Source organism: Scyliorhinus canicula, chromosome 9 (genome assembly GCF_902713615.1).
Source record: "Scyliorhinus canicula chromosome 9, sScyCan1.1, whole genome shotgun sequence".
Lineage (NCBI taxonomy): Eukaryota > Metazoa > Chordata > Chondrichthyes > Carcharhiniformes > Scyliorhinidae > Scyliorhinus > Scyliorhinus canicula.
Window position 1 is genome coordinate 136,025,269 of NC_052154.1, and position 12,202 is coordinate 136,037,470.

Consider the following 12,202-nt stretch of genomic DNA (forward strand, 5'->3'; position numbering starts at 1 on the left):
GAACCTGGGACCCTGGAGCTGTGAAGCATTTATGCTAACCACCATGCTACCCTGCTGCCCCTGATGCTACCCTGCTGCCCAATTAAATGATACAATACTAATCATGTACAAACCAATACTTTTAGCTAAAATCAAACAAAGTAAAAATAGTGGTATCAATTACATTGGACGAGAGTGGAAAAATTTGCTCCCGACCTGTTTCACTTTGTGTTCCCTGTTAGATGAAGTGTTGGCTAGTGTAGACTTGAGAGATGAACAGACACTTCCAACACTGATGAAGGTTCAACTCAATTTTATTAACTATTTCTAACTAACTAACACACGATGACTGTGGGCCTAAATGATGCTAACTTAAACTAGACACCTAAGCCTTGTCCAAACCAGTTGATTCTCTCAGCATGTGTTGTAAGTCTGTGCTGGGCTGAATGAGTTCTTGTTACACTCAGAGGCAGCACCCAGAATGAACGGGAACCATGGTGCCCTCTGCCTTTATAGTGTGTGTATTCTAACTGGTGATTGGCTGCGGTGTTTGTACATGTTGATTGGTCCCTGTGTGTGTCCATCAGTGTGTGTCTGCACCATGATATACTGGTGTATATTATGACATTAGAGAGATGTATGTCGGTTGTGGCTGGCTAAGGATCATAGAATTAGAATTAGAATTTACAGTGCAGAGACATAGATATGACGGAACAACAATTGGTATATTGTATGAACATAACTATTTACAGGTATACAAGTTTAACTATTACTCAGTCTAAGCCATGAGCATTCTGCTTCTAGACTCCTAGTCATGTGACTCTTCCTTACATCATCTTGTGGGTGGTATTGTTTCTCCAGCCCCACATAGTAACTCTTTCAGCCCTGAACACCCTAATACTCCAGATGTAAAATGAGGTGGCAAGATTGGACTCAGCCAAGATATCCCCCACTGATTGAACAGCCAGCTGACATTCACCATTAAGAATTGTAAATTGGATAGGTCTTCTAGGTTGCCACCCATGTAATTGCACCCCTACACGAGATATCACTTTCAGCAAAGGAGAGGAGAGAGGTAAAGACCATGAGAGGGGCTTGTAATGAATGGTCAACTGAACAGGTATCTTTGTCATCACAAGGGCAGCACGGTGGCACAGTGGTTAGCATTGCTGCCTACGGCGCTGAGGACCCGGGTTCGAATCCCGGCCCTGGGTCACTGTCCGTGTGGAGTTTTCACATTCTCCCCGTGTCTGCGTGGGTTTCACCCCCACAACCCAAAAGATGTGCAGGATAGGTAGATTGGCCATGCTAAATTGCCCCTTAATTGGAAAAAATAATTGGGTACTCTAAATTTAAAAAAAAAATAAAAAAAAAAAAATTCTTTTTAAAATCTTTGTCATCACAATGGTACATGCAGTATATAGCCAATTTTACTAACTGGTTGACAGTCCATTTAACTGTGTGGTATTAGTGTATAAAGGCTTGGCACATTTTGGAATAATTATGACAGATGCCTTCATATTGAACATCATCATACCTGGGCTACAATGTACCCAATAATTTTGTTACTAAATATCAATGCAGTTTCATTTTTTGCCATTGGATGTCACTACTGCATTACAGTTTCAAATTGTGCTAAAGTCATTTGGAGATAAAACAATTGCACTATATCCACTGGCACACTGGAAATTCAGTACTGGATTCCTCAAAATTGGATGCTGGAACAGAAACAAAAATTCAATTGACAGTCCTTCCATCAGTTGTGCTCATAATGTGGCTCATTTACCCTTGCTAGTAGTGATGTATATTCATACGCAGGGGTGTGTTCTCGGCAAATGAAAGGAATATATTCAAGTCTTGCGCGTTTCTTTTTGAATTACCTCGGAGCTTAGGGAGTAGAGAGCTCCCCTGTTACTTTCTCCATGGTAACGACCAATCAAAGTTGAATTGCCAACCAATCAGCACCCTTTTCTCCTGTATAGTTTGAAATTTGGCATTCTTGTATTTGCCCTAATGAGCGCAACACAATAGCTTCGGCAACATGTCTCTGTTAAGTAATATTCAAGTTTTTTACTACCAAGCAACAGTAGCCTTTATGTATATTATGAACAACTATTGCCTCTCCATGAATTAATGACAACAATTCAATTACAAGATTCAGATCCCAAACAGACAATGAAGCCCGGATTTGACTTGGAACAATAGTCTACAGGGCTCAGTGGGCAGCAAATTACCCTGACTCAAGGTCTGAGAGATTCTAACTCCTGGAGCGTCTCAGTATAAACCTAGTCACATTTCTGCCCATAATCAGCAGAATTGGCATCTAGATGGACTGCAATATGGTGTGCCAGCATATGCGACTGGGTAATATAGAAATAGCCGTTGGAATTAAGGACATCTTCTGGGGTGGGGGGGGACAACAAATCTTGCAGTTCCATGTTAGAATAATGAAAATTGGCTTTTTAAAAATTCATGATAAATAAAGCCAGGCATTTAAGAACTTGAGACTTTTTTCTTGGAAACAAAATAAACATTCTGTCCAACAAGCTTAACTTATTCTGATTAATTCAAAAGCACTCATCACCAATGTAGCTGTAGGTCAACAGCTGGCAATCACTAATTGTTGCAATTTTAATTCTGCTTCACCATTGATTTTTAAGCAAACCTTTATGGAATTTTTTGCAGACATTGATTTAAACCTAGGTGTTTTGGTGTTTTAGGTGTCCAGGTGCTTTGATTGTTGATCAGTTGTATAATCAGTATTATTAGTTGTAGACTTGGGCCTTTTTCACAAAGATTTATCCTGTGCATCATATTCACAGCTGCTGTTTTGACTGAACATTGTTTCTTTTCCAGATATGCTGCAGCAAACAAAGTTTTTCCCCTGTTTTTAAAAAGAGGAACTGTTATTACTGTATTGATCCCAATGACCTTTGAACTACAAACCAGGCCAATGAATAGCCTTACACTTGGTGTGGTCAGCGAGATGGAATTTGACTGATGGGCAGTATTCATGTGAGAGACACCATCCAGCACATGTAAACAGCCCAAGTCCTGTGTATTCTCTGATCTTGAAAGGTCTGATTCAAAGCTTGATAAAGACTCATGGTTGTTCTAACCCTTAGTTGGGGGAAGTCTGAGCAAGGCTTTAAAAGACTGCAATTGAGCCAGAAAGTTGGCATAAAGGAACACTGCTAGTATGGCTCGCTGCTGCAGGCGGAGTGGATTAGTCAACCAATGAAGGCCACAGAGGAAGGGACATCGACATGACTGGCTGAAGAGTCCATCCCCATTTAAGGAATGTATGTATCAATGGGGAGTTTTACCATTTTATGGTCCTGTCATGATTTGTAATTTTACAGTTTGAGGAGCTGTGGTGGAACAGATCAATTTGGTGTTATTATTAATGCTTCCAAAAATTGTCGTCTTTTCTTCTGAGCAAAACACACACACACACACATATATATACATATATATATATACATACAGACACATACACACACACCAAGTACTTTCTCCTTTCAATAAAGTTATCTTTTTATATCAATTATAATTATTATTTAATTAAAATTATTATTCAATATTCAATAAAATTGTTGTTTTAGCACATCCGGCATTGTCACTCATTACTGTTACATCTGAGGGCAGTACGGTGGCGCAGTGGGTTAGCTCTGAGGCCTCACGGCGCCGAGGTCCCAGGTTTGATCCCAGCTCTGGGTCACTGACCGTGTGGAGTTTGCACATTTTCCCTGTGTTTGCGTGGGTTTCGCCCCCACAACCCAAAAGATGTGCAAAAGGTGGATTGGCCACGCTAAATTGCCCCATAATTGGAAAAAAATGAATTGGGTATTCTAAATTTAAAAAAAAATTCCTCTTACGTCTAGAGTACATCTCAGAATGAAATGCCACAAGGGGATTCTCATACCTTTACATAACCACTGGAAGGTTCACCGCTATAACCACTGCACGGACAAAATTTCACATTCCATGTTATTTTTCTGAGATGTAAATTCTCTGAGGGGTTCAAGCAATAATTGTAAACCATTTCTCTCTTGCAGTTTTTGAGCCTTTTGAACTATGTAACTCCTGCATATTCATTATATTGTATAAATCATTTGAACCCTTTGGTTATATTATAGCCTCCAAGGTGTCAATTAGTGTTTGCATCAGTTGTCGGATGTAGTCACTTACTTGTACACAATCAACAGGGAGAACTTGCTTCAGGATGGATTAATGCAACACACGTTCTTTAGGATGAATTGATTCCACAGTTTGCGAGCCAAAATCTTTGTCATTCACACCTTTGTCATTCACCCTAATAAAGATGCAGTGAAACAACTGACAAAGAATTGAGAAACTTATCAAACCCTAGTCATTCATCAGCCTCACCTTCAAACAGGAATGTTTCATTCCAATGCGGGTTTAAATTCTTTCTTTTCACTTTAGTTTCTAGCTTGTGTTTTTTGTCAGGGAGCAGGTAGATTTTAACAAACGGGTCACTGGTGCCACTGAAGTCCTTTGCTGGCAGCTCTACAGCCTTCATTATTTTCACGGTGAAGGTAGACTCCTGGAAATTGTACCCGACACTGAACTGAATACGGCCCAGGTTCTCGCGCGAGCTTCCCTCATGGTCCTCCTCAGAACCCGGTGACAGCTGAAAAAAAGGAAATACAAAGGCTGCTGAAAATGACCAGAGTTTAGAAATCCTGTTCCACTTGTAGACTCACATAGGATTCTGAATTCCTGATTATGCTTCTGTAGGTTCATAAATCACAATATGACTCCTTGCAAGGGTTTAGATGGGCTCTGGAATTTCCTTCCTATGCCTCTACTTTAAAGATGTTCTTACACCTGTCCTAATTTATCTTTGTGACTCGGTGTCAAATTCTGTTTTTTAACACTTGTGAAGCTTCTTGGGACATTTTGCTGTGTTAAGTTATTGTATAAATGCAAGGTGCTGTTGTAGAAGGTACTTATTTGAACAAGTGGTTCTTGACATTGACTTCCAGTTATTTCCATTCCTGGAAATGCAGTATTGTTTTTGATCACATATCAGTCATGAGAAAGAAAAACGCAAAAGAATTACAGCAATAAAATCAATCAGATGAGCTTGGATAGTTTCAACCCAATCCAATATGAACATGAGTCTACAACACCAAACGGTCACTCGTTTGGCACTAGTTTGTGTTGATTTATTATCTTATAATTGGTGCTCACACAATGGCTGATATTAGAAATTGAAAAACATCACACTGCTGCAATAAGGGTAGGTGAGTCCCAGTCATATTGCTGGGGAAGGAATGGAGGAAGCCTTTCATCCTGCCACTCTATGCTTGATAAGGAAATGTTTTGAAGTTGACCCTGCGTGCCTGAGATGGGAAGTATTTCATACCCTATGACTAATACCTTCACAAGCACAAATATTCACAAAAAAAATTAATGATGAAATAATGAGAACTCGAATGCCTCATTTTCATAATTTTGTGCTGCTTTTAGGGATCATTAAAATAGATCAAAGGTGGAAATTATATTCATCTTAAGAGTTTTTGGTGGTAGTTTTCTGTCAGAGGTACAATTAAAAGGCATTTTTTCAGTGGCATGAAATGATATGTTATGCAATTAAACCAATGACTTGCTGGAAAGTACATGGTCATAGTTACTAGGTGGGGACAAGATTGCATTGGCCTTGAGGACCACCCCACGTAACCTACTCATATTCGCTCTCCAAGTTCATATGTAAATAATAATTTGGCGAGGAGCTGAGAGCTAATACTGCCCATGAAACCGTACCCCAGCAAGAATCCGTACTTCCAGGAGAAACATAGATAAGACTAGACAAAACAATTTATTGCTTGAAATACAGAACTTACAAAATATATACTAAGGCTCCCTGATGGGTATTCATTGTCTGTTCCATTGCCATAACTCAGAATAAAGAATTTGCATAAGTGATAAGAACCTGGACTGGTTTTGATCACTTTAATCAATGGAGATATTTATCACATAGTCTTATCATGGGAAACAATGCAAGAGTGTGCTGATTGGTTGTCAGGTAGACTCTGATAGGTACGGCATTGGCGCCGGGTGCCGATCCGATTCCGATGTTCCAATCCCCCGTTGGCATCGGGAACATGTTTGCACCCTGCCCCAGCGGGAGGATGCAAATGAAATGAAATGAAAATCGCTTATTGTCACGAGTAGGCTTCAATGAAGTTACTGTGGAAAGCCCCTAGTCGCCACATTCCGGCGCCTGTTCGGGGAGGCTGGTACGGGAATCGAACCGTGCTGCTGGTCTGCTTGGTCTGCTTTAAAAGCCAGCGATTTCATTAAGTCACATTTGCATCCTATTAACGGGCTAAGCCCCATATTCTCGGGGCTCTCATGATTTTCTTGGTCGGGAATCACGGCGAGAATTGGTGCAGGTCTTCATAAACGTGGCCCTGACGCGGTGGGCTAAGGGGTTAACTCTATAAGGGTGTTCTCCCCAAAGTCTATCTAAGGGCGACCCTCCCCCCACACAATGCAAGATTTTCTCACTCCACTCCCACAAGACCCCCTGCCGCACCCTGCATCAGAGACCCCCTAATTAAAGAGACCCCGACCAGAAACCCCCCCAGAAGAGAGACATTTGTCTGGAAGCCCCCTGAAGAGGACCCTTGTCTGGAAGCCCCCCTGTAGAGGGACCCCTGTCTGGAAGCTGGAGAGAAGTCCATTTAGTCCATACAGAGGCAGTGAAAAATTCACTGCTTTAAAACTGACCTGTGCAATGCACCTTCTAGCTTAGTCAGAGGAAGCAGCACCTGTCAATTCCTGGGAAGAGAAAACCAGTCAACTGTGAAACTAACAGAAAGCACTTGACTATCTCCAATGTGGTCCAGGAGCTGTCAATCATAACTTGATGTTTATAGTTAGTTTCACAGCTGACTACTTAAAAGTCATTCAAATGTAAAGCGAGATGAATGAAACAATGCAGGCAGCTGTCAATCACAGCTCAGTAATGTCAATTTCACACATAAATGAATGGCTTGCGGATCAATGATCTGAGTGGGTTTAAACCCCGCTGACTGGGTTTCTCTTTCCAGGAATTGGCAGATGCTGCTTCCTGTGCCTCAGCCTGTAGGTATGTTGCATAGATTTTTTAAAGCAGTGAGTATTTTTCTTTATCTGGACTGCAAACTAGCTATCAGACAGTGGTCTCTCTGCTGGAGGGCTTCCAGACATGGGTCTCTCTAATAGGGGGATCTCTGGTGCGGGTCTTTTTAATTACGGGCGCTTTGGTGGAGTGGAGTCACTCCTGTACTGTGGGACGGAAGGGGTGGCCTAGAAAATCCTGGGGTGGGGGGGGGGGGGGGGGGGCTGAATTGCATTACGTGCAATGGGGAGGGCTGAATTGTATTACGCTGAGTGGGAGGAACTCAGTGTAATACTGGGAGTCCCAGCCACTGGACCTTGCTGTCGGCCACCCGCTTTGCAATCCTTGCCATGTATAAGTTTGCATGACAAAGAATTGGGACTTGCTTCCTGATTTGCGCTCCCAGAGTGAGCGCAAATCAGGTGCGATTCAGCTCTGGCAGGTGACCAAAGTCTCCCGAGTGAAGAATTATTTTCCTTTTCCATGACAAATTTAAAACATATAGTGTGGTCGTGATTACTAAAATGCTCCTTCACTTGTACCTCGAACACGTCTTCATTTCCCAGAACTAGGTCCAGCATCACACCATCCTTTATTGGACCTTCGACATGTTGATATAAAAGGCTCTTTTGATTACATTTGAAGCAATCTACTCCCTCTGATTCCTTTATACTATGACTATCCTAATTAATGTTGTGAAAGTTGAAATATCCTAATACAGGGAGAGATCGAACAGCCACGTTGCGCCTGAAAAATGGCACACTGTAGCACAATGTGGTCGAGAGAAACCAGGAGATCCCACTCCCGTGATCTACCCATATCGCATTGCCTCGCGAGATCATAACATGATCTTGCAAGATGTTGCGATGTGAATTCCACCCATTGTGGGCAGGATCGTTTTTCGGCAAATCTGCATATTAGAGTGAGAAAACTAGTCTCACTAAAATATGCAGTTTCCCGAGGCATTGGGATCTATCCACTTCAACTCGGAGACCTTGGGTGAGTGCCGTTCCGTACTGATATTCACAAACAGGGACCAGATGGAACTCGTGGGATCACCCAGGGGATTGGAGGCCCTCTGGCACTTCTGGTGCCACCCGGGCAGTGCCACCTGGGTGCCAGCCTGGCACTGCCAGCTAGCAGGGGCACTGCTTAGGGTATCAGGTTGGCACTTCCAAGGTGCCAAGCTGGCATTTTTCACTTTCGGCAATCGGGACGGGGGTGTCCTGCTTGGGTGTTGGGCAATGCGGGGAGGCCCGAGGACCCATCATAGTGAGTTGGGGCTTGCACCGGGGCTCCAGAGATCAGGATGCAATATAAAAATGGCATCCTGATCTCTCACTACAATGAGGATTTCCAGCGATCAGTGCAGAAAACGGAGCTATGTGCGGCCTCGGCTGCACATTCCCCATTAAGGCCCCCGATCTAACCAGCGGTGTGTTAAATAGCGGAGTGTTTCTCGGCACTGCAAGCACCGGAAACACGCGTCTAAACATGCTCGCTATGGGACTTTGTTCCCATTTAGTTAAATCGGGCCCATAGTTACACTACTATTGTTTTTACACACCTCAGCGAATTGTCTACATATCTGCTCCTCTATTGCCTGCTGACTATTTGGTGATCTATAATGCAATCACAGCAGTGTGACTGTCCCTTTTTATTGCAAAACTCTATGTACAAATCCTTATGAAAAGACTCTTCCAAGATATCGTCCTCACTACAGTAACAGATTTCTTAATTAATAATGTTACACCACCCACTCTTTTACACCACCCCGTCATGACTGATGGTCCTATACCCTGGAATGTTGAGCTGCCTGGCCTACCCATCCTCAACCATGCCTATGTGATGACAACAAAATCATAACTCCGTGTGGCAATACACTCTCTTAACTCATCTGCCTTACCTATGATACACTTAGCATTAAAGTAGAGGCCATTCAGCCTCACCTTACTCCCTTGAAACTCAACATGGGCGGCACAGTGGTTAGCAGTGCTGCCTCACAGCCCCAGGTTCCTAGGTTCAATTGTAATCTTGGGTGACTGTGTGGAGTTTGCACTTTTTTTTCCATAGAATTTACAGTGCAGAAGGAGGCCAATCGGCCCATCGAGTCTGCACCGGCTCTTAGAAAGAACACCCTACCCAACCCCATACCTCCACCCTATCCCCATAACTCAGTAACCCCACCTAACACGAAGGGCAATTTGGACCTTAAGGGCAATTTAGCATGGCCAATCTCCCCGTGTCTGCATGGGCTTCCTCCCGGTGCTCCGATTTCCTCTCAGTCCAAAGATGTACATGTTAGGTGAGTTGGCCATGATAAATTCCCCCTGAGCGTAATAAAGGTTAGGTAGGGTTACTGGATTACGGGGGTAGGGTGTAGGAGCGGGCTTAAATAGGGTGCTCTTTCCAAAGGCTGGTGCTGACTCGATGGGCCGAATGGCCTCCTTCTGCACTATAGAGATTCTATGAACATGCTGTGACCCTATTGCATAAACATTCTGTGTCCCCCTCCCCCTGCAGACCTAGTCCCGAACAGGCGTCGGAATGTGGCGACTAGGGGCTTTTCACAGTAACTTCATTTGAAGCCTACTTGTGACAATAAGCGATTTTCATTTTCATTTCAAAATCCCTTCCAAAATCACTAGTAAACCCACCTGCAAGGATGTTTGTCCCATTCTGGTTCAGGTGCAGACCGTCCAATTTGTCACAGGTCTCACATTCCCCAGAAACGATCCAGGAATCTAAACCCCTCCCTCCTGCACCAACTCTTGAACCACGCATTCATCTGCCTTAATCTCCTATTTCTGCACTCACTAGCACGTGGCACCGGGAGTAATCCAGCGATTACAATCTTTGAGGTCCTGCTCTTTAGTCTGCTGCCTAGCTCACTAAACACTTGACGCATGGCCTCATCCCACTTTCTACCTATATCATTGGTACCAATGTGTACCACCACTCAGTCTTCTCATCCTCCCCCTTTGGGATGCCTTGCAACCGCTTAATGACATTCATGACCCTGACACTAGGGAGACAACACACCATCCTCAAGTCATATCTGTAGCTGCAGACATGCCTGTCTACTCACCCTGTCTACTCCCCCTAACTAATGAATCCCCTACCACTATCTCTCCTGCTTTCTTCTTCCTCCCCTCCTGTACAGTCAGGTCACATGTGGTGCCAGAAGCTTAGCTCTGTCTGCACTCCCTGGAAGAACACCCAGCTTCCAAAACGGAAAACATATTTGTGAGCGGGACCCGAGGGGACTCCTCCACTTTCCTTTTGACTGCCTGGTGGTCACCCATTCCCTTTTTTCCTCAAGTCCCTTGAGCTGCGGTGTGACCACCTCTCCAAATGTGCTATCCACGTAACTCTCAACCTCGTGGATGTGCCAGTGTCTCCAGCTGCTCCGCGAGCTCCAAAACCCAGAGCTCATTTTTCTGCATTCGGGAGCACTTCCTGCACACGTTTCAGTTTCAGTAGGGGAGCATTTCGGGAAATGTGACCACAATTCAGTAAGTTTTAAAGTGCTGGTGGACAAGGATAAGAGTGGTCCTAGGGTGAATGTGCTAAACTGGGGGAAGGCTAATTATAACAATATTAGGCGGGAACTGAAGATCCTAGATTGGGGGCGGATGTTTGAGGGTAAATCAACATCAAGTGGGAGGCTTTCAAGTGTCAGTTGAAAGGAATGCAGGACCGGCATGTTCCTGTGAGGAAGAAGGATAAATACGGCAAATTTCAGGAACCTTGGATAACGAGAGATATTGTAGGCCTCGTCAAAAAGAAAAAGGAGGCATTTGTCAGGGCTAGAAGGCTGGGAACAGACGAAGCCTGTGTGGAATATAAGGAAAGTAGGAAGGAACTTAAGCAAGGAGTCAAGAGAGCTAGAAGGCGTCACGAAAAGTCATTGGCAAATAGGGATTTTATACGTTCATAAAAAGCAAGAGGGTAGCCAGGGAAAGGGTTGGTCCACCGAAGGATAGGCAAGGGAATCTATGTATGGAGCCAGAGGAAATCGGCGAGGTACTAAATGAATACTTTACATCAGTATTCACCAAAGAGAAGGAATTGGTGGATGTTGAGTCTGGAGAAGGGTGTGTAGATAGCAGGGTCACATTGAGATCCAAAAAGATGAGGTGATGGGCGTCTTGAAAAATATTAAGGTAGATAAGTCCCCAGGGCCTGATGGGATCTACCCCAGAATACTGAAGGAGGCTAGAGAGGAAATTGCTGAGGCCTTGACAAAATTCTTTGGATCCTCACTGTCTTCAGGTGATGTCCCGGAGGACTGGAGAATAGCCAACGTTGTTCCGTTGTTTAAGAAGGGTAGCAAGGATAATCCAGGGAATTACAGGCCGGTGAGCCTTACATCAGTGGTAGGGAAATTACTGGAGAGAATTGTTCGAGACAGGATCTACTCCCATTTGGAAGCAAATGGACGTATTAGTGAGAGGCAGCATGGTTTTGTGAAGGGGAGGTCGTGTCTCACTAACTTGATAGAGTTTTTCGAAGAGGTCACAAAGATGATTGATGCAGGTAGGGCAGTTGATGTTGTCTATATGGACTTCAGTAAGGCCTTTGGCAAGGTTCCTCATGGTAGACTGGTACAAAAGGTGGAGTCACATGGGATCAGGGGTGAGCCGGCAAGGTGGATACAGAACTGGCTAGGTCATGGAAGGCAGGGAGTAACAGTGGAAGGGTGCTTTTCTAATTGGAGGGCTGTGACTAGTAGTGTTCCACAGGGATCAGTGCTGGGACCTTTGCTGTTCGTAGTATATATAAATGATTTGTAGGAAAATGTAACTGGTCTGATTAGTAAGTTTGCAGACGATACAAAGTTTGGTGGAATTGCAGATAGCGATGAGGACTGTCAGAGGATACAGCAGGATTTAGATCATTTGGAGACTTGGGCGGAGAGATGGCAGATGGAGTTTAATCCACACAAATGTGAGGTAATGCATTTTGGAAGGTCTAATGCAGGTAGGGAATATACAGTGAATGGTAGAACCCTCAAGAGTATTGAAAGTCTGAAAGATCTAGGTGTACAGATCCACAGGTCATTGAAAGGGGCAACACAGGTGGAGAAGG

General features: G+C 43.9%; 1 protein-coding gene across 6 annotated transcripts in view; it reads right to left on the reverse strand.

The window, feature by feature from the left end:
- Window positions 1-12,202, reverse strand: part of LOC119971728 (synaptotagmin-7-like) — an 883,832-nt gene that overhangs the window by 61,003 nt on the left and 810,627 nt on the right. For all 6 annotated transcript variants that reach the window (XM_038807686.1, XM_038807685.1, XM_038807689.1 and 3 more), the window contains one exon: window positions 4,369-4,633. In XM_038807686.1, coding sequence (XP_038663614.1) covers window positions 4,369-4,633 — 265 coding nt within the window. The remainder of the gene's footprint in view (window positions 1-4,368; window positions 4,634-12,202) is intronic.